This window comes from Dendrobates tinctorius, unplaced genomic scaffold, assembly GCF_039654945.1.
Source record: "Dendrobates tinctorius isolate UK_male_01 unplaced genomic scaffold, ASM3965494v1 ptg000070l, whole genome shotgun sequence".
Classification (NCBI taxonomy): Eukaryota; Metazoa; Chordata; class Amphibia; order Anura; family Dendrobatidae; genus Dendrobates; species Dendrobates tinctorius.
Window position 1 is genome coordinate 92,111,503 of NW_027361738.1, and position 21,348 is coordinate 92,132,850.

Below are 21,348 nucleotides of genomic sequence, written 5' to 3' on the forward strand. Positions count from 1 at the left end.
CAAGTTGTGTTTCTACCAAACAGTTCCAGTTTGGTTTCATCAGACCATAGGACATTCTCCCAAAACTCCTCTGGATCATCCAAATGCTCTCTAGCAAACTTCAGACGGGCCCGGACATGTACAGGCTTAAGCAGTGGGACACGTCTGGCACTGCAGGATCTGAGTCCATGGTGGCGTAGTGTGTTACTTATGGTAGGCCTTGTTACATTGGTCCCAGCTCTCTGCAGTTCATTCACTAGGTCCCCCCGCGTGGTTCTGGGATTTTTGCTCACCGTTCTTGTGATCATTCTGACCCCACGGGGTGGGATTTTGCATGGAGCACCAGATCGAGGGAGATTATCAGTGGTCTTGTATGTCTTCCATTTTCTAATTATTGCTCCCACAGTTGATTTCTTCACTCCAAGCTGGTTGGCTATTGCAGATTCAGTCTTCCCAGCCTGGTGCAGGGCTACAATTTTGTTTCTGGTGTCCTTTGACAGCTCTTTGGTCTTCACCATAGTGGAGTTTGGAGTCAGACTGTTTGAGGGAGTGCACAGGTGTCTTTTTATACTGATAACAAGTTTAAACAGGTGCCATTACTACAGGTAATGAGTGAAGGAAAGAGGAGACTCTTAAAGAAGAAGTTACAGGTCTGTGAGAGCCAGAAATCTTGATTGCTTGTTTCTGACCAAATACTTATTTTCCACCATAATATGCAAATAAAAGGAAAAAAAAACAGACAATGTGATTTTCTGGATTTTTTTTTCTCAGTTTGTCTCCCATAGTTGAGGTCTACCTATGATGTAAATTACAGACACCTCTCATCTTTTTAAGTGGTGGAACTTGCACTATTGCTGACTGACTAAATACTTTTTTGCCCCACTGTATGTGCCCAAGGGCCTCAAAAAATGCATTCACAGACACTCTTTCAGGGGCAGTGGGAGGAAGGGAGAAAGCCCAAGCTTGTGGGGACCCTCTTAACAGAGACACAATGACTCCAACCTTCTGACTTTCGTCCCCAGAGGAACGTGGCCTCAAACTAAAGAAGAGTTTGCACCCCTCCATGAAGACCCTGAACTCCTTTTTGTTCCCAGAAAAAAAATCAGGCAGTTTAGCAGGTGGTTCTGGGGACACCAAAACAACATCACTCGCCCCAGCCCCCAGAGACCCAGCAGCTAGAGCTCCCCGCACTGTCTCAGAAACCTGCTGCTGAGAATGAGCCAGAGCTTGCTGCTCCAGAGATAAACCTGGAAACATCTGACTCAGATTTTTCATTTGCTCAGCAAGAGATTGTATGGGATCCATATTTCTCAGCAGAGAAAAAAAAACCCACCAAAAACTTACTGGTCAGTTATAATGTCAGGAGCACCGCACTGTACTTGCTCACTGAGCCAGTGCGCGTGTCCTGAGTGTCAGGATCCTGTCAACGCCGGCGTGCAGCCTCTGCTGAGCAGGGACTCACCCGCACTGTAGGGGGGCCCGGGGGCAGGTACAGCCGGAAAGTACCGATGCACAGGACCTGTGGATGCTGAAGTTTAGCAAGCAGACACCGGACCTACGGTCATGTGACTGCAAGGGGGCGGGGCTTAGCATCCTGCTTAGTGAGATGGAAAGACACTATACAGAATTACTCAGAGTCAGGCAAAACGGGGTTCATACACAGAGATAGCAGTAACGTACCAAGGATGAGACAGAGCGGATAGTCAGGGCCAAGCAGCAGTCAAAACCAAACAGACATAGAAGGAACCAAGCAGAATCCAAAGCAATATCCAGAGAACAGACCGAGTCATACACAGATTATCAAGCAACCAGAACACAGCAAAAACACACTCAGGGGTCACCACACTATGCCAAGGGCAAGAGTATAACTGATGGGGATGGGAACATCCTGAGGCTATAAGAAGCCTCTCCCAGAACCAGAGAGAGGCCACAATCATAGCCCCAGGTGTGCAGGTAAGCCTGCACTGGGATCACAACCTTTAACCCCAGAAATGCCAGTCATCAGCACTGGTTCCAGACATTAACCCCACGTGTGCGAGTCAAACCCGCACTGAGATCATGACAATATTGTTACAAATATATGAAAGAATAAAACACTTCTGTTTTCTGTATATACCGTATACAAAAAACATATTAAAATGCTGCAGCGTACTAGGCAAAATGATGTACAATCATTATCTCATTCATTAAAAAAATTCTCATACATAAAATGATAATATATTATTATTATTATTATTATTATTTATTGTTATAGCGCCATTTATTCCATGGCGCTTTACATGTGAGGGGGGTATACATAAAAACAAGTACAATAATCTTAAACAATACAAGTCATAACTGGTACAGGAGGAGAGAGGACCCTGCCCGCGAGGGCTCACAATCTTCAAGGGATGGGTGATAATACAGTAGGCGAGGGTAGAGCTGGTCGTGCAGCGGTTTGGTCGATCGGTGGTTACTGCAGGTTATAGGCTTGTCGGAAGAGGTGGGTCTTCAGGCTCTTTTTGAAGGTTTCGATGGTAGGTGAGAGTCTGATATGTTGTGGTAGAGAGTTCCAGAGTAGGGGTGATGCGCGAGAGAAATCTTGTATGCGATTGTGGGAAGAGGAGATAAGAGGGGAGTAGAGAAGGAGATCTTGTGAGGATCGGAGGTTGCATGCAGGAAAGTACCGGGAGACGAGGTCACAGATGTATGGAGGAGACAAGTTGTGGATGGCTTTGTATGTCATGGTTAGGGTTTTGTAATGGAGTCTCTGGGCAATTGGGAGCCAGTGAAGGGATTGACAGAGGGGAGAAGCTGGGGAATAGCGGGGGGACAGGTGGATTAGTCGGGCAGCAGAGTTTAGAATAGATTGGAGGGGTGCGAGAGTGTTTGAGGGGAGGCCGCAGAGCATGAGGTTGCAGTAGTCAAGGCGAGAGATGATGAGGGCATGGACTAGGGTTTTTGCAGATTCTTGGGTGAGGAATGAACGGATGCGTGAAATATTTTTGAGTTGAAGTCGGCAGGAAGTGGAAAGGGTTTGAATATGTGGTTTGAAGGAGAGATCAGCATCAAGGATTACTCCGAGGCAGCGAGCTTGTGGGACTGGGGAGAGTGGGCAGTCATTTACTGTAATTGATAGGTTCGTAGGGGGGGTCACGTGAGATGGGGGAAAGATGATGAATTCTGTTTTGTCCATGTTGAGTTTCAGATATCTAGTGGAGAAGAAGGATGAAATAGTGGACAGACATTGAGGGATTCTGGTTAGTAGGGAGGTGATATCTGGTCCAGAGATGTAGATCTGTGTGTCATCAGCATAAAGATGATACTGAAAGCCATGAGATTCTATGAGCTGTCCCAGGCCAAAGGTGTAAATAGAGAACAGCAGGGGCCCTAGGACTGAACCTTGTGGGACTCCGACAGATAGGGGGCGAGGTGAGGAGGTGGTGTGTGAGTGGGAGACGCTGAATGTCCGGTCTGTTAGGTATGATGAGATCCAGGAGAGGGCTAAGTCTGTGATGCCGAGGGATGAGAGGGTCTGTAATAATAGGGAATGGTCCACTGTGTCAAAGGCAGCCGACAGGTCCAGGAGGAGGAGGACAGAGTAGTGTCGCTTGCTCTTGGCAGTTAAGAGGTCATTGGTGACCTTAGTAAGGGCAGTTTCAGTGGAGTGGTGTGACCGGAAGCCAGATTGTAAGCGGTCGAAGAGGGAGCAAGAAGAGAGATGGGAGGACAGTTCAAGGTAGACGTGTTGTTCCAGTAGCTTGGAGGCGTATGGGAGAAGTGATATAGGGCGATAGCTAGATACAGAGGATGGGTCAAGAGAGGGCTTTTTGAGGATAGGTGTGATGGAGGCATGTTTAAAGCTTGAGGGGAAAACACCAGTTGTTAGTGATAGGTTGAAGAGATGGGTTAGGGTTGGGATGAAGACTGTGGTGAGGTTTGGGATGAAGTGGGATGGGATCGGGTCGAGTGCACAGGTGGTGAGATGTGATCTTGAGAGTAGAGTGGAGAGTCGATCTTCTGTAATGGTGGAGAAGTTGGTTTTGAAGGTGGAGGGCTGGGAAGTCGGGAGGAAGGGCTCTGGGGGTTGTTGACCAAAACTGTCCCTGATGTTATCAATTTTCTGCTTGAAAAATGAGGCAAAGTCTTCAGCTGAGATGAGTGGGGAGGGAGGAGGTGCTGGGGGGCGGAGGAGAGAATTGAAGGTGTTGAATAACTGTTTAGGGTTGTGAGACAGGGAGGATATGAGAGATGAGAAGTAGGTTTGTTTAGCTGTGGCGAGTGTGGTCTTGAAAGTAGTGAGGGACTGTTTGAATGCGATGAAATGCTCGTTGGAGTGGGATCTTTTCCATCTGCGCTCAGCAGCCCTGGAAGCTCGCCTCAGCTCTTTGGTCAGGCTGGTGTGCCAGGGCTGTCTGTTGATTTTGCGAGTTTTGGTATGTGTAAGTGGGGCAGCGGATTCCAAAGCTACAGCTATTGTGGTGTTATATAGAGCGGCAGCGTCATCCGCATTGTGTAAGGAACTTATATCTGTAAGAGGGAGGAGGGATTCGGAGAATGAGTGTAGGTCAAGGTGTTTAAGATTCCTGCGAGGGTGTGAAAGTTTGTGGGGTGGGGATTGTAGACATGGAGTGAAGAGGGAGGAGAATGTGAGCAGGTTGTGGTCAGAGAGAGGAAGAGGTGAGTTAGAGAGGTTAGATAGGGAGCAGAGGCGGGTGAAGATGAGGTCCAGTGTGTGGCCATCTTTGTGGGTGGCTGTAGAAGACCATTGAGTGAGGCCGAAGGAGGAAGTGAGAGATAGAAGTTTAGTGGCAGCTGAGAGGGAAGTGTCAATGGGGATGTTGAAGTCGCCCATGATGATAGTAGGGATGTCCGCGGAAAGGAAATGAAGTAACCAGGTGGTGAAGTGGTCAAAGAAGGTGGTGGCTGGCCCTGGGGGGCGGTAGATGACAGCCAGTTGGAGGTTGGAGGGGGAGTAGATGCGCACAGAGTGCACCTCAAAGGAAGGGAGGGTAACAGAGGGTGGCAGTGGGATTGGGGTGAAGGAGCAGGTATCTGACAGGAGAAAACCAACTCCTCCACCATGTTTGCTGCTGGGGCGGGGGGTGTGAGAAAGGTGGAAGCCGCCATACGAAAGTGCAGCAGGAGAGGCTGTGTCAGAAGGGGTGAGCCAGGTTTCGGTGATGGCGAGGAAGGAGAGTTTGGTAGTTACAAAAAGATCATGGATGTAGGAAAGCTTGTTGCAGACAGAGCGAGCGTTCCACAGAGCTCCTGTTAGTGGGACTGGGGAAGCGGGGGCTGGGTGAATGGGTATAAGGTTGGAGAGGTTACGGAAGGTTGTGATAGAGCGTGGATGGGAGGTAGAAATGACTGTGGGAATGTGGTGAGGAGGACCAGGATTTGGAGAGATATCACCAGCAGTGAGAAGGAGCAGAGAAAGTGTTAGCAGGTGGGAGCAGGAGAGGGCATGAGGGGGCTGTCTGTGTTTGGAGACAGAGGATTGTATGTTAAGGAACAGTTTTGAGGCGGAGGTGAGGTGGATGGGGAGGATTGAAGAAGAGATGAACAGTTCCTTACTAGGAGTAGGGATTAGGGGAATTAGCAGAAAGTGAAGGATTATTGGGGTGAAAGTGAAAACAAACAGAAACATTGTTTACAGTGACTGTGTCCAGTTACCTTCAGTTCCCTTCTGGTTCAATTCTGGTTTTAATTCTTAAATTAATCTTCACACTTCTAGCACACACTTATAGCAATCACAATGCAGACTGAAGTCTATGCAGACTTGTACTCTGCAATATATGTACAACTAAGTGCAGTCAGGTGTGAAGCAGAGAGGAGTGGTCTCTGCTCATCTTGGCCAGACAATTAAGAGTGGACCAGATGTATATGATCAAGCCAGAGTAAACAAGGTCATAAATAACACTGGGGTAAGCTGGGGTTAGCTGAAAGGCATACCATGTGAATGCTAGGTGCAGAGGCAAGTCTATGTGCAAAGCTGGGTGACGCACTGTGTGTCCTTCATAGACAGACAGCAGGAGAGCAGGAGAGCTGGGTGGATGGACATACCATGTGAATGCTAGGTGCAGAGGCAAGTCTATGTGCAAAGCTGGGTGACGCACTGTGTGTCCTTCATAGACAGACAGCAGGAGAGCAGGAGAGCTGGGTGGATGGACATACCATGTGAATGCTAGGTGCAGAGGCAAGTCTATGTGCAAAGCTGGGTGACGCACTGTGTGTCCTTCATAGACAGACAGCAGGAGAGCAGGAGAGCTGGGTGGATGGACATACCATGTGAATGCTAGGTGCAGAGGCAAGTCTATGTGCAAAGCTGGGTGACGCACTGTGTGTCCTTCATAGACAGACAGCAGGAGAGCAGGAGAGCTGGGTGGATGGACATACCATGTGAATGCTAGGTGCAGAGGCAAGTCTATGTGCAAAGCTGGGTGACGCACTGTGTGTCCTTCATAGACAGACAGCAGGAGAGCAGGAGAGCTGGGTGGATGGACATACCATGTGAATGCTAGGTGCAGAGGCAAGTCTATGTGCAAAGCTGGGTGACGCACTGTGTGTCCTTCATAGACAGACAGCAGGAGAGCAGGAGAGCTGGGTGGATGGACATACCATGTGAATGCTAGGTGCAGAGGCAAGTCTATGTGCAAAGCTGGGTGACGCACTGTGTGTCCTTCATAGACAGACAGCAGGAGAGCAGGAGAGCTGGGTGGATGGACATACCATGTGAATGCTAGGTGCAGAGGCAAGTCTATGTGCAAAGCTGGGTGACGCACTGTGTGTCCTTCATAGACAGACAGCAGGAGAGCAGGAGAGCTGGGTGGATGGACATACCATGTGAATGCTAGGTGCAGAGGCAAGTCTATGTGCAAAGCTGGGTGACGCACTGTGTGTCCTTCATAGACAGACAGCAGGAGAGCAGGAGAGCTGGGTGGATGGACATACCATGTGAATGCTAGGTGCAGAGGCAAGTCTATGTGCAAAGCTGGGTGACGCACTGTGTGTCCTTCATAGACAGACAGCAGGAGAGCAGGAGAGCTGGGTGGATGGACATACCATGTGAATGCTAGGTGCAGAGGCAAGTCTATGTGCAAAGCTGGGTGACGCACTGTGTGTCCTTCATAGACAGACAGCAGGAGAGCAGGAGAGCTGGGTGGATGGACATACCTGTCGGAAGAATAGAGATGCTTGTTAGAGTGCGATGGTGGCAGGTAGCAGGGCACAGTCTGTATACATCCTTCTGGTTTTAATTCTTAAATTAATCTTCACACTTCTAGCACACACTTATAGCAATCACAATGCAGACTGAAGTATATTAATAAGTAAATGTTAAAAAAAGGGAACCGTCATGGGTTATAACACTGCCCCAGTGATAAGAACAGTGCTTGTTATAGACTCTATGAAATCTATATGGAGTAGGAATGTGTACAATTACAACCTTAGAACTGAAATACAGCAAAGAAACTGAAGTAATTTATGATTGTGGAAAACTGAGTACATCTTGGTTCATCTGCTGCCTGTTGTGGCAGTTGTAAAATGAGATATGGTTCCTTGGAAACTTTGACTACATTATGTAGTAATGGTTATATTAAACAAATAATAATTCAGAGAAGTGTAAGTTGAAGCTCACAGGACTCGATCTAAAATTGATAACAATGGCCACAAATTATAGTGCTCCATTTTTAATATTGGTATTTTCTTATGTCTTTTGAGATACCTAGTTGCTACCGCTGTACTCTTTACAGCTAAATTCTTGATAGCAAGTAAAAATTGAACCAATATATTGAGGTTTTTTAAAACTTCATCATGATCCTTACTCTAAGGGATTACTTATCATTTTATTTCAAACCATATATTTATATGTTTTAGTTTATTAGGATACAATTAGAACTACTTCGGAAAATAAAAATATTTCGAAAACATCAATTTTCCTCCTAGATCTTAACTATAATAGTGAAAGTCACACATACATTTGTGTTTGCTTTTATTTTGGTATGTCATTATGATTTTGAGCCTTAAAAGGATATTCCCATCTCCAAAATTCTATTTCAATATGTAGTAGGTGTAATCTAATATATAATTACCTTGTAATGTGTTAATTTCCTGTTAGAATCATAGAATCGTAGAGTTGGAAGGGACCTCCTGAGCCATCTGGTCCAACCCCCTGCTCAAAGCAGATGTGTCCGGATCCCAGAATTCCAAGTGGCAGAAGTTCACCGACTGCCATATTGTGACACCCAAGTGATGGGTGTCTCAATATGGAAACTGCTGGTGGTACCAGCCTCTTATGCGGTGCCACCAGCAGAACACCGTCGCACCACACACACACAAACACACACTGTATATGCCGTACTCGGAACACCATTGCGAACACGCCACCGCCGGGATCAGCCGAGTTATTCACTGACCGGCGCCATCTTTGTATAGGAGGAGCGCATGCGCAGTTTTAATGTGACCGCCGCTATCTGTCTGCACAAAGATGGTGGCGGTCTGATTTACTATGCCAGCGCGAATTCCGCGCAGGTGCAGTGAATCATTCGGCTGATCCTGGTGGCAGATACGCAATGTGTCTACAGGCAGAGGAAGCCGGTCACAATAAAGGGGTTTTCCCACGAACGAAAGTTAATTTTAAAAATTGTCTGTGTCTGACCGTGTACAGAGCATACCACATCTCCTGGGCAGGGGAGGAAGCAAAAGACCATGCTGACATTACAGCAGGGGATCACAGAGGATTCATTTTGTGAGATAAAATATTTCACTGACTGTTTTTAAACAATATTTTACCTCACAAAATGTATCCTCTGCGATCTCCTGCTGTAATGTCAGTACTGTCTTTTGCTTCCTCCCCTGCCCAGGAGCTGTGGTATGCTTTGTACACGGTCAGACGCTGGGGTGAGACAGCTCAAATGGGACAGCACATGAGGGAAGAAAACAGCACAGGAAGGAGAGAGACAGCAGACAAGGGGGATAGCGTATGGGGTAGACAGGTCAAAGAAGAGAGCACAGACAGGAGAAGTCAGCACATGGGGAAAGAGAGAGTGGATAGGAGGGTGAGCACATGGGGGGGAGAGATTCTCAACGCTGCAAAGCCTTCCCCCATCGTGACATTACCACCCTCCCGATGCCATAGCATCCGGCCTCCATCTAGTAATAATAATATTAGCAAATACCTATATTCAGAAGTACACCTACTATATATTGGGATAGGATCATGGAGATGGGAATACCCCGTGAAGGCTTATATTTCGCGTAGGTGTGCAGTTGCTCAGAAGTAATGTGGCTAAACCACCTTTTCAAGTAATAGGACTGAGAAAATTTGTGATATGGAATCTGGATATACTTTCCTTCAGTTCAGGAAACCCAATAAATAGATGCCTTTGAGTTGGAGTTACTGGATGGTGGTAGACATGTCTTTTTTATTGTTTTTTGCCACAAAATTTTAATTTTAGATTCTCATAAGATATATGCTCACATTACTAGTGCGTGCATCTTGCAAGGAAATGGTAGCATTCTGTGGTCAACTTGAAGAGATGTGAGTCTTTTTACAAAACTTAGTGTACCTTAAACCATGTAAGGTTTTTTGGTGACGAAAAGCAAAACTAAGCTAGACTTGCTGTTAGTATTCTTCTTCCTCTCAAGCCTACCACATCAACTACTCAGCAAGCTAACTTTGCCCTGTTCCCTCCTTCCAAATATTATTCTGAATCTGCACCCTACTATTCATCTGTCTCCACACCCTTCATGCACATGATAACTGCATTTGATACTTGTCTATTGCACTTAAACACACGGGCTGATGACCGGATCATGCAGCTTTATATGAAAATCCCTATTATAATTGCCAGACCTGAAATAACAAGCACTTTTCACCTACTGTGTCCCCCCATTTCCTTGTAGATTGTAAGCTTGCGAGCAGGGACCTCACTCCTAATGTCACTGTTTGAATTGTCTTAACTTGTATTGAATTTATTGTCTGTACATGTCCCCGCTTAATTGTAAAGTGCTCCGGAATATGTTGGCGCTATATAAATAAAAATTATTATTATTATTATTATTATTCCTCTGTGGTGAGTAACCACATCTCTTGGTATAGCTATAGACTCCAAAAAATCCATTCTTCAGCTCATTCTTCACACTTTTTTGTGTATTTGAGTCTATGTTTTTGAGTGTATTGTTGTGCGAAATACTTCAGGTGGTCGTTTTAGGTGAGTGATAAACTGGAAAGAGGTAATAACTGTTAAAGGTGCGATGTTGGTGCCATCTTAGCATCTGTGCACTCAGTATTTGGGAAGAAACTTCCAAAGCCGGTTACCAAAGCCAATAAAAAGCAATGGGAAGCTGTTTGCTAGAATATAGGTTGATGTACTCAAAAAGATAGACCTGTGAGAACCTCTTCACATTTTCTAATGAGCCCACAATAATTTGTCCAAGGGGAGTTCCTTGAAATGCGTTGGCTGTAGATAGTCAAATTTCACTTCCTCGAAGTTAGAGTTGAGCTCCTGTATCTCCCTCAAGTCTCTTATTCTGAACCATGTCGGCCAGGATCTCCACAGCTTTAGGCAGATCTTTGGACAGCGCCTTTATGTAGACCACCATCTCTCCTGGCTTCCCCATAGAAGTGCACACTTGCCTTCATAAAAGGAATAAGTTGATACCAGGTGGTGTAGGTTTGTCTCTATCAACAGGGCCATAGCCATAGAGGTTGTATAAAACCAAGATCCTGGTTCCTAAGGGGCCTAAAGGCCATTTAGCCTCAAAATGTGGAGATTGATGTCTAATGGTACATAGTATAGGAAAGAGGTAAAGAGCCTTCAGGATCAGGCAGATTAAAAAACAAAGCAAATGTGCCGAGCCAGGCGGTGCCTGTTCTTTTATAACTTCTGATGATGTGACACTGCCAGTCAACCACAGTAATGCCACAACCAAGATGGCTACAACATTACAGTGACTGGCAGGCAATCCCTGCATGCTTATTGGCTAACTAACATGCACCAAAGATGCAGGGTGGGGATTCGAGTTTTACATCGAGCACCGCCCATTGCTTGCCAAGTAACGAGTGTCAAGAACACCGCACTGCACTTGCTCACTGAGCCAGTGCGTGTGTCCTGAGTACAAAAACTGTGCACAAAGATACCTGTGGAGCAGGGCAGCAGTGGTGACGATGCATGCTCCAGGCTCACAGGACCTCGAAGCACGTGACTGCTGGGGGCGTGGCCTCAGTGCCACAGAGCTAGGAGCTGCAGGGAAAGTCCTAGAAAGGTAACTACTGGACAGTGTTACCAAGGGGCATAGACAGAGACAGAAACCAGATCAACGCACGAGATCGCACGACAGTACCAAATGGTTAGACATAATGGATAGTCAGGACGTAGCAATAGATCAGAAAACCAGAACGGGCAGTAGACAGTACTATAGGGACAAACTGTAACGGAGTAACGATAGCCAAGCCAGGAGGTCAGAACCGGAGAAGACAATAGTACCAAAACGAGAGACGGAGTACAGAGTGAGGGAACAGGCCGGGTCATACATGGGAAGCAAACAAGCAACACAGAATACACGCACACCAGGGGTCAGACACACCAGAACAACAGTATAGCTGACAGAGAACCCTGGTAAAGAGTGAGTATAAATACCCCTCCCAGATCCAGAAAGAGGCCACCAACACTTAACCCTGTGAGTGCAGGGCAAGAACCCTGTTCAAACCATGACAACGAGCATCCGAGCTCTGTGACACTCGAGTGATAACCATTTGCTCATCCCTACTAGACTACCAGAAAGGTTGGCCAATCTCATAGGTGCCTGGTGAAGCCTCCCACAACCTCCCGTAAAGCAGCTCTTCCAGAAGGTTCCTTGAGCATAACACCGGGATCCTCAATCATCAGCCCCATCCTGGACATGAGAAATGGGATGTGTCCGACCTGGATAAGATGTGTGATTGCTCTCGTCACACAGTTCCCAGACAAACATAACAAACATTTTCAAGCATGAATTATGCCAACACAGACCTAGCCAATATGGGGCTGACTTTATCTTTTTTATTTTTTGCTAAGTCTACTTCTTTATAGCTTTACAGAACAAATTTATATTATTTTAATTCAATATATTCCAAAAACATCTGCTAATTATTGTGCTGTTATATCCTGACAATTGGTGGAGACTCTGGGAGACTCAAGTTTCCTTGAACCTTAAATTCCTTGTATAGACGTGAGCTAAAGGATAACATTCTACTTGCCTGCAGCCACCACTAGAGGGAGCTCAGGAGCTCATTATATATAAGTTATACTTTAAACATAATAATAAAGCAATAAACTGGATTTAGTGGTGACGGCAGACAGACAAGATTTTATTAATTAACACAAAGCTTATCCAAAGAATGTGTAACTATGGGGCCAAAAATAGTGGAGCATAGATCTCTTAAAAAAATAAATAAATAAATAAGCAAGATATTTGCGTCTAGTCCAGTGGCCATGGACAACTGATGAGAAAAGTGTTAGGGTCTCCAGTGCACTCTACGTCGATATGTACAGTTCAGGCAATACTTCTTTAACTTATAGCTGTCCTTGGTTTACTAAAAAAGTTACCAAATCAAAGTATAAATGGAAAGAGAAACAATGGGTGAATGTCCTTATGCTGCAAATGTCAAAAGCTACAGTCAGGCTCGAATATTACATCTGTGCTCAGGTGCGAAGAAATGTGAAAGTCTTGGCAAGTGAACTTCAGTAATGTAGAAGAACCAGATCTGCGAGTCATTTTAGTTTTTGCTTTGCAGGTTATAAAATACAGAAGAGAATTATCATTATCTTACATCCTGTAAAAAATCTCAGTACTTGTCACGGTTTCAGTATTAACAGCCACTAAATATCATCATAGGACGAGGAAGAGGAACAAGAGTGAAAGCCACAAACGAAAAATACCAAAAGACATAAAGTTCCCCAACATGACAGATTAAGCTTGTTATATCTTATCTATATAATATATATACTGTATATATAATCAGGTAAAATCTTCCTGAGTTCAGCTGAAAGTTGCACCAGCAAAAACAACACTGGGTATTGTAATTATAATAATTATAATTATGGAAGAGCAATAATCCAAGTTATACAGACACAAGAGACTAGTATCTGCTATAAGGTATCAAAGTGCTACAAAGACATATATACAACATACAACCGCTATAATACTGCCTCTATGTACAGGAATATAACTACTATAATACTGCCCCCTATGTACAAGAATATAGCTACTATAATACTGCTCCTATATACAAGAATATAACTACTATAATACTGCCCCTATATACAAGAATATAACTACTATAATACTGCCTCTATGTACAAGAATATAACTACTATAATACTGCCCCTATGTACAAGAATATAACTACTATAATACTGCCCCCTATGTACAAGAATATAACTACTATAATACTGCCCCCTATGTACAAGAATATAACTACTATAATACTGCCCCCTATGTACAAGAATATAACTACTATAATACTGCCCCTATGTACAAGAATATAACTACTATAATACTGCCCCTATGCACAAGAATATGACTATTATAATACTGCCCCTATGTACAAGAATATAACTACTATAATACTGCCCCCTATGTACAAGAATATAACTACTATAATACTGCTCCCTATGTACAAGAATATAACTACTATAATACTGCTCCTATATACAAGAATATAACTACTATAATACTGCTCCTATGTACAAGAATATAACTACTATAATACTGCCCCTATATACAAGAATATAACTACTATAATACTGCCCCCTATGTACAAGAATATAACTACTATAATACTGCCCCTATGTGCAAGAATATAACTACTATAATACTGCTCCCTATGTACAAGAATATAACTACTATAATACTGCCCCTATGTGCAAGAATATAACTACTATAATACTGCTCCCTATGTACAAGAATATAACTACTATAATACTGCTCCTATGTACAAGAATATAACTACTATAATACTGCTCCTATGTCCAAGAATATAACTACTATAATACTGCTCCTATGTCCAAGAATATAACTATTATAATACTGCTCCAATGTACAAGAATATAACTACTACAATACTGCCCCTATGTACACGAATATACTGTAACTACTATAATACTGCCCCTATGTACAAGAATATAACTGCTATAATACTGCCCCCTATGTACAAGAATATAACTACTATAATACTGCCCCCTATGTACAAGAATATAACTACTATAATACTGCCCCCATGTACAAGAATATAACTACTATAATACTGCCCCCTATGTACAAGACTATAACTACTATAATACTGCCCCCTATGTACAAGAATATAACTACTATAATACTGCCCCCATGTACAAGAATATAACTACTATAATACTGCCCCTATGTACAAGAATATAACTACTATAATACTGCCTTCTATGTACAAGAATATAACTACTATAATACTGCTCCCTATGTACAAGAATATAACTACTATAATACTCCCCCTATGTACAAGAATATAACTACTATAATACTGCTCCTATGTACAAGAATATAACTACTATAATACTGCCCCTATGTACAAGAATATAACTACTATAATACTGCCCCCTATGTACAAGAATATAACTACTATAATACTGCCCCCATGTACAAGAATATAACTACTATAATACTGCCCCTATGTACAAGAATATAACTACTATAATACTGCCTTCTATGTACAAGAATGTAACTACTATAATACTGCCCCTATGTACAAGAATATAACTACTATAATACTGCCCCCATGTACAAGAATATAACTACTATAATACTGCCCCTATGTACAAGAATATAACTACTATAATACTGCCTTCTATGTACAAAAATATAACTACTATAATACTGCCCCTATGTACAAGAATATAACTACTATAATACTGCCCCCATGTACAAGAATATAACTACTATAATACTGCTCCTATGTACAAGAATATAACTACTATAATACTGCCCCTATGTACAAGAATATAACTACTATAATACTGCTCCTATGTACAAGAATATAACTACTATAATACTGCTCCTATGTACAAGAATATAACTACTATAATACTGCCCCCATGTACAAGAATATAACTACTATAATACTGCCCCCTATGTACAATAATATAACTACTATAATACTGCCCCTATGTACAAGAATATAGCTACTATAATACTGCTCCTATGTACAAGAATATAACTACTATAATACTGCCCCCTATGTACAAGAATATAACTACTATTATAGTAAACCTCTGTATAAATCTGTATATTTTTGTATATTTGATCAGGGAACCATTCTGTTTAATAATATGTACATGGGGCTATGCGCTTTCATGCAGTTTATGTAGATATTACGTCCTTTAGGACTATCCGATGTGATGATAAATAGTGATTATATGTTCTGTACACGGCTCATTTCTCAGGTGACATATCCGTCAGCAGTGATTATGACTCTTGCAGTAAACACACATTATTGCTCGCTGACATGTTCTCCTGATTATAGTAAACACTTTAGTGACTTCCAACATTTCAGCCACAATTAAAAGCTCCTTTTAGAGGAAGGACGATTCATGATAGTTCTTAAAAGAACAGCAAGGGAAAAATGAGTGTCTTTTCTCTGCCTAATGCATGTTGTGGGGCCGAGCTTGGAACAGGGATTCTTACACAATAGAATGTGGACACAAACCCTAAAGGAACGCCAGTGATACATGTGGCACATTCTCCCTCTTAATTATTGTTCATCTGATACATATCTAACACTTCCAAATGTGTAATACTTAGCTGCAATACCAGACTCAGCCACACAGACAAGAGTGGCGCTGTCCCTGTAACAAAAAAAAAAAAAGTTTCCTGCTTTTTTTTTCTAATATGTTAAGTATTTACGGAAGTTAGTTTAACCTTTTGAAAACAACCCGATCCCATCCCACTTCATCCCAAACCTCACCACAGTCTTCATCCCAACCCTAACCCATCTCTTCAACCTATCACTAACAACTGGTGTTTTCCCCTCAAGCTTTAAACATGCCTCCATCACACCTATCCTCAAAAAGCCCTCTCTTGACCCATCCTCTGTATCTAGCTATCGCCCTATATCACTTCTCCCATACGCCTCCAAGCTACTGGAACAACACGTCTACCTTGAACTGTCCTCCCATCTCTCTTCTTGCTCCCTCTTCGACCGCTTACAATCTGGCTTCCGGTCACACCACTCCACTGAAACTGCCCTTACTAAGGTCACCAATGACCTCTTAACTGCCAAGAGCAAGCGACACTACTCTGTCCTCCTCCTCCTGGACCTGTCGGCTGCCTTTGACACAGTGGACCATTCCCTATTATTACAGACCCTCTCATCCCTCGGCATCACAGACTTGGCCCTCTCCTGGATCTCATCATACCTAACAGACCGGACATTCAGCGTCTCCCACTCACACACCACCTCCTCACCTCGCCCCCTATCTGTCGGAGTCCCACAAGGTTCAGTCCTAGGGCCCCTGCTGTTCTCTATTTACACCTTTGGCCTGGGACAGCTCATAGAATCTCATGGCTTTCAGTATCATCTTTATGCTGATGACACACAGATCTACATCTCTGGACCAGATATCACCTCCCTAGTAACCAGAATCCCTCAATGTCTGTCCACTATTTCATCCTTCTTCTCCACTAGATATCTGAAACTCAACATGGACAAAACAGAATTCATCATCTTTCCCCCATCTCACGTGACCCCCCCTACGAACCTATGAATTACAGTAAATGACTGCCCACTCTCCCCAGTCCCACAAGCTCGCTGCCTCGGAGTAATCCTTGATGCTGATCTCTCCTTCAAACCACATATCCAAACCCTTTCCACTTCCTGCCGACTTCAACTCAAAAATATTTCACGCATCCGTTCATTCCTCACCCAAGAATCTGCAAAAACCCTAGTCCATGCCCTCATCATCTCTCGCCTTGACTACTGCAACCTCATGCTCTGCGGCCTCCCCTCAAACACTCTCGCACCCCTCCAATCTATTCTAAACTCTGCTGCCCGACTAATCCACCTGTCCCCCCGCTATTCCCCAGCTTCTCCCCTCTGTCAATCCCTTCACTGGCTCCCAATTGCCCAGAGACTCCATTACAAAACCCTAACCATGACATACAAAGCCATCCACAACTTGTCTCCTCCATACATCTGTGACCTCGTCTCCCGGTACTTTCCTGCACGCAACCTCCGATCCTCACAAGATCTCCTTCTCTACTCCCCTCTTATCTCCTCTTCCCACAATCGCATACAAGATTTCTCTCGCGCATCACCCCTACTCTGGAACTCTCTACCACAACATATCAGACTCTCACCTACCATCGAAACCTTCAAAAAGAGCCTGAAGACCCACCTCTTCCGACAAGCCTATAACCTGCAGTAACCACCGATCGACCAAACCGCTGCACGACCAGCTCTACCCTCACCTACTGTATTATCACCCATCCCTTGAAGATTGTGAGCCCTCGCGGGCAGGGTCCTCTCTCCTCCTGTACCAGTTATGACTTGTATTGTTTAAGATTATTGTACTTGTTTTTATGTATACCCCTCTCACATGTAAAGCGCCATGGAATAAATGGCGCTATAACAATAAATAATAATAATAATAATAATAATAATAACAACAACTCGATTACGTTTCTGGAGTAGGATTAGAGAAGTAGCATCTGACTCGGCGCAGTCATAAAGACGATGACCTTTATTAGAGGCCTCTATAAATATATCAATTAATAACCGCGGCTCGGCCATTCATCATGTCGTATATTTCCATGTGTAGATATGAGCTATAAAAAAGCAGTCAGTGTTTCAAGAAAATGCAACATATAAAAGGAATGCGGGTAGCAGAGGTGGAGCGTACGTCTACTTCGGAACACTTTTATCGCTACGTTGTATCTAAAGTAATAAAAAGGCGGCACTGCGAAACAAAGCTTGATCTCAGAAACCTTTGTCGTTTTGTGTACGCAGCTCCTATGCGGAGCTATATGGCTTTATAGACACAGAATCGCAATAAAAGTTGTTTGTAGCTTGGTCGTAAATGTCAACAGGTGCAGAGTACAGGAGGGGTCATAGGATAAGAGAGGCTTTCCTCATCCTGTTGAAGTTGGGTGGTCCTCTCTGCATTATTAATGGCAAAGGGGGGGCTCACGTGAGTCCGCCTTCTGGACCATTAGAGGAGAAGGAGCACTCATGTAAGAAACGTCAGACACCCTAACCCTAAGGGGCATTTATTAAGGGGTTAACATCTAATTTGTGTGCGGCTTGGTGGATGACTCCTCTTTATATAATCAGGCATGAAGAGTTCTTAAAGGGATTTTTTTGTTCCTTTGGAGACTTGTTTTTTATATTGCATACGTGTATCTCGGACTTAAAGAATCATTTTTGCAATTGGGCTTCATTAAAGATTTTGCACTGTTTGGCTTTACAGGCTCTTTGTTTCCCTGCACATTACACTTTGATGTGGTCAGAAATCAGGGGAAAGGAGCTCAGAAAAAGACAAGATATAAGAACTACAAACGCTCTTCACATACCGGCACAATGAGCTCACTGATAGATTCTCAGTTAACTCCAGCAATAGACAATGTAGCACAGAAGCTATAGAAGGCAAATGGTGCAAAATCTTTAATTAAACCCAATTGTAAAACTGTTTAATTTTTTTTTAGCGCAAAATACAATAATTACCTACAAAACTCTGTGCTGAGTAACAAACTCAGCTCTGCTTCATTTCCAGAAATATTGTGAATGTGGTGAACCGGAGCAATCTTTGCCTATTCACACAGCGTTCTTCTGTTGCAGGTGATTTACCAGTGGTGCGGATCGACGTGCAACAAGTACGAGCGCTACAAGGCCGCGCAAGTAGCCAACGGAATACGCGACAACGAGAGGAAGGGGCGAGCGGGCCTTGTAGTGGTGGAAGAGGGCAGCGAACCCCCGGAACTCACTAAGGTATTGTATAGAGTTTATTTTTTATAGATAATAGTAAAAAATTATATAAAATTTAAAAAAATTGTGTAACTTCTCTCTGTCGTGAGATATTTGCACAAAATGTCCCAAAATATTTCACATATAAACCTTCCTACATTGGTTCCTACATATGAATATAATGTTTCACATTCATAGAGATGGGGGCACTGTTTCATTGATACCTATGGGAAGTATTTGCTAACGATGGTGCCGAAAAGGGGTATTACAAGTCTTATTAAATTGATGTATGTTTTGAAGGTCATTATGGCCAAGAAATGACAGATCCCTGACTGCAATCTATAAGAAACAATAAAAGATGGAAGGAACCCGTTTTCACCGGAATTGTGACATCCCCTTTAATTGATCTAATTGTGGCACACGTATATTTATGTAAGAGTTTCTCCAGAGTTTTGTGATAGCTTCAGTGCATTCTGGGTAATTTATTGTTTATTATACTGGAAAAAAAAACACCATATCTCGTCCCATATCACCAGAGACGTGTGAGGACGGTCAGTGGTCACATGATTATCGTGCCGCAGACATTGACTCATGTGCTGAGGTTTGTCTGTAACAGATATAGTGTTATTGTTGCATCACTTTTATGTTTAATACATCCAGCAAGAAGCATCATTCAACTGATTGCAATATTACATCACAAAAAATAATTGGACCGCTCTTACAGTACAGAGCTCTATAGTGTGACCGCTCTTACAGTACAGAGCTCTATAGTGTGACCGCTCTTACAGCACAGAGCTCTATAGTGTGACCGCTCTTACAGTACAGAGCTCTATAGTGTGACCGCTCTTACAGTACAGAGCTCTATAGTGTGACCGCTCTTACAGTACAGAGCTCTATAGTGTGTCCGCTCTTACAGTACAGAGCTCTATAGTGTGACCGCTCTTACAGTACAGAGCTCTATAGTGTGACCGCTCTTACAGCACAGAGCTCTATAGTGTGACCGCTCTTACAGTACAGAGCTCTATAGTGTGACCGCTCTTACAGTACAGAGCTCTATAGTGTGACCGCTCTTACAGTACAGAGCTCTATAGTGTGACCGCTCTTACAGCACAGAGCTCTATAGTGTGACCGCTCTTACAGTACAGAGCTCTATAGTGTGACCGCTCTTACAGTACAGAGCTCTATAGTGTGACCGCTCTTACAGTACAGAGCTCTATAGTGTGACCGCTCTTACAGTACAGAGCTCTATAGTGTGTCCGCTCTTACAGTACAGAGCTCTATAGTGTGACCACTCTTACAGCACAGAGCTCTATAGTGTGACCGCTCTTACAGTACAGAGCTGTATAGTGTGACCGCTCTTACAGTACAGAGCTCTATGGTGTGACCGCTCTTACAGCACAGAGCTCTATAGTGTGACCGCTCTTACAGCACAGAGCTCTATAGTGTGACCGCTCTTACATTACAGAGCTCTATAGTGTGACCGCTCTTACAGTGCACAGCTCTATAGTGTGACCGCTCTTACAGTACAGAGCTCTATAGTGTGACCGCTCTTACAGTACAGAGCTCTATAGTGTGACCGCTCTTACAGTACAGAGCTCTATAATGTGACCGCTCTTACAGTACAGAGCTCTATAGTGTGACCGCTCTTACAGTAGAGAGCTCTATAGTGTGACCGCTCTTACAGTACACAGCTCTATAGTGTGACCGCTCTTACAGTACAGAGCTCTATAGTGTGACCGCTCTTACAGTACAGAGCTCTATAGTGTGACCGCTCTTACAGTACAGAGCTCTATAGTGTGTCCGCTCTTACAGTACAGAGCTCTATAATGTGACCGCTCTTACAGTACAGAGCTCTATAGTGTGACCGCTCTTACAGAACAGAGCTCTATAGTGTGACCGCTCTTACAGTGCAGAGCTCCATAGTGTGACCGCTCTTACAGTGCAGAGCTCTACAGTGTGACCGCTCTTACAGTACAGAGCTCTATAGTGTGACCGCTCTTACAGTACAGAGCTCTATAGTGTGACCGCTCTTACAGTGCAGAGCTCCATAGTGTGACCGCTCTTACAGTACAGAGCTCTATAGTGTGACCGCTCTTACAGTACAGAGCTCTATAATGTGACCGCTCTTACAGTACAGAGCTCTATAGTGTGACCGGTCTTACAGTACAGAGCTCTATAGTGTGACCGCTCTTACAGTGCAGAGCTCCATAGTGTGACCGCTCTTACAGTGCAGAGCTCCATAGTGTGACCGCTCTTACAGTACAGAGCTCTATAGTGTGACCGCTCTTACAGTACAGAGCTCTATAGTGTGACCGCTCTTCCAGTGCAGAGCTCTATAGTGTGACCGCTCTTACAGTACACAGCTCTATAGTGTGACCGCTCTTACAGTACAGAGCTCTATAGTGTGACCGCTCTTA

General features: G+C 43.7%; 1 protein-coding gene across 1 annotated transcript in view; it reads left to right on the forward strand.

The window, feature by feature from the left end:
• SCIN (scinderin) overlaps nucleotides 1–21,348 on the forward strand; it is a 110,778-nt gene that overhangs the window by 29,210 nt on the left and 60,220 nt on the right. The window contains exon 4 of the mRNA XM_073582125.1: nucleotides 18,806–18,955. Coding sequence (XP_073438226.1) covers nucleotides 18,806–18,955 — 150 coding nt within the window. The remainder of the gene's footprint in view (nucleotides 1–18,805; nucleotides 18,956–21,348) is intronic.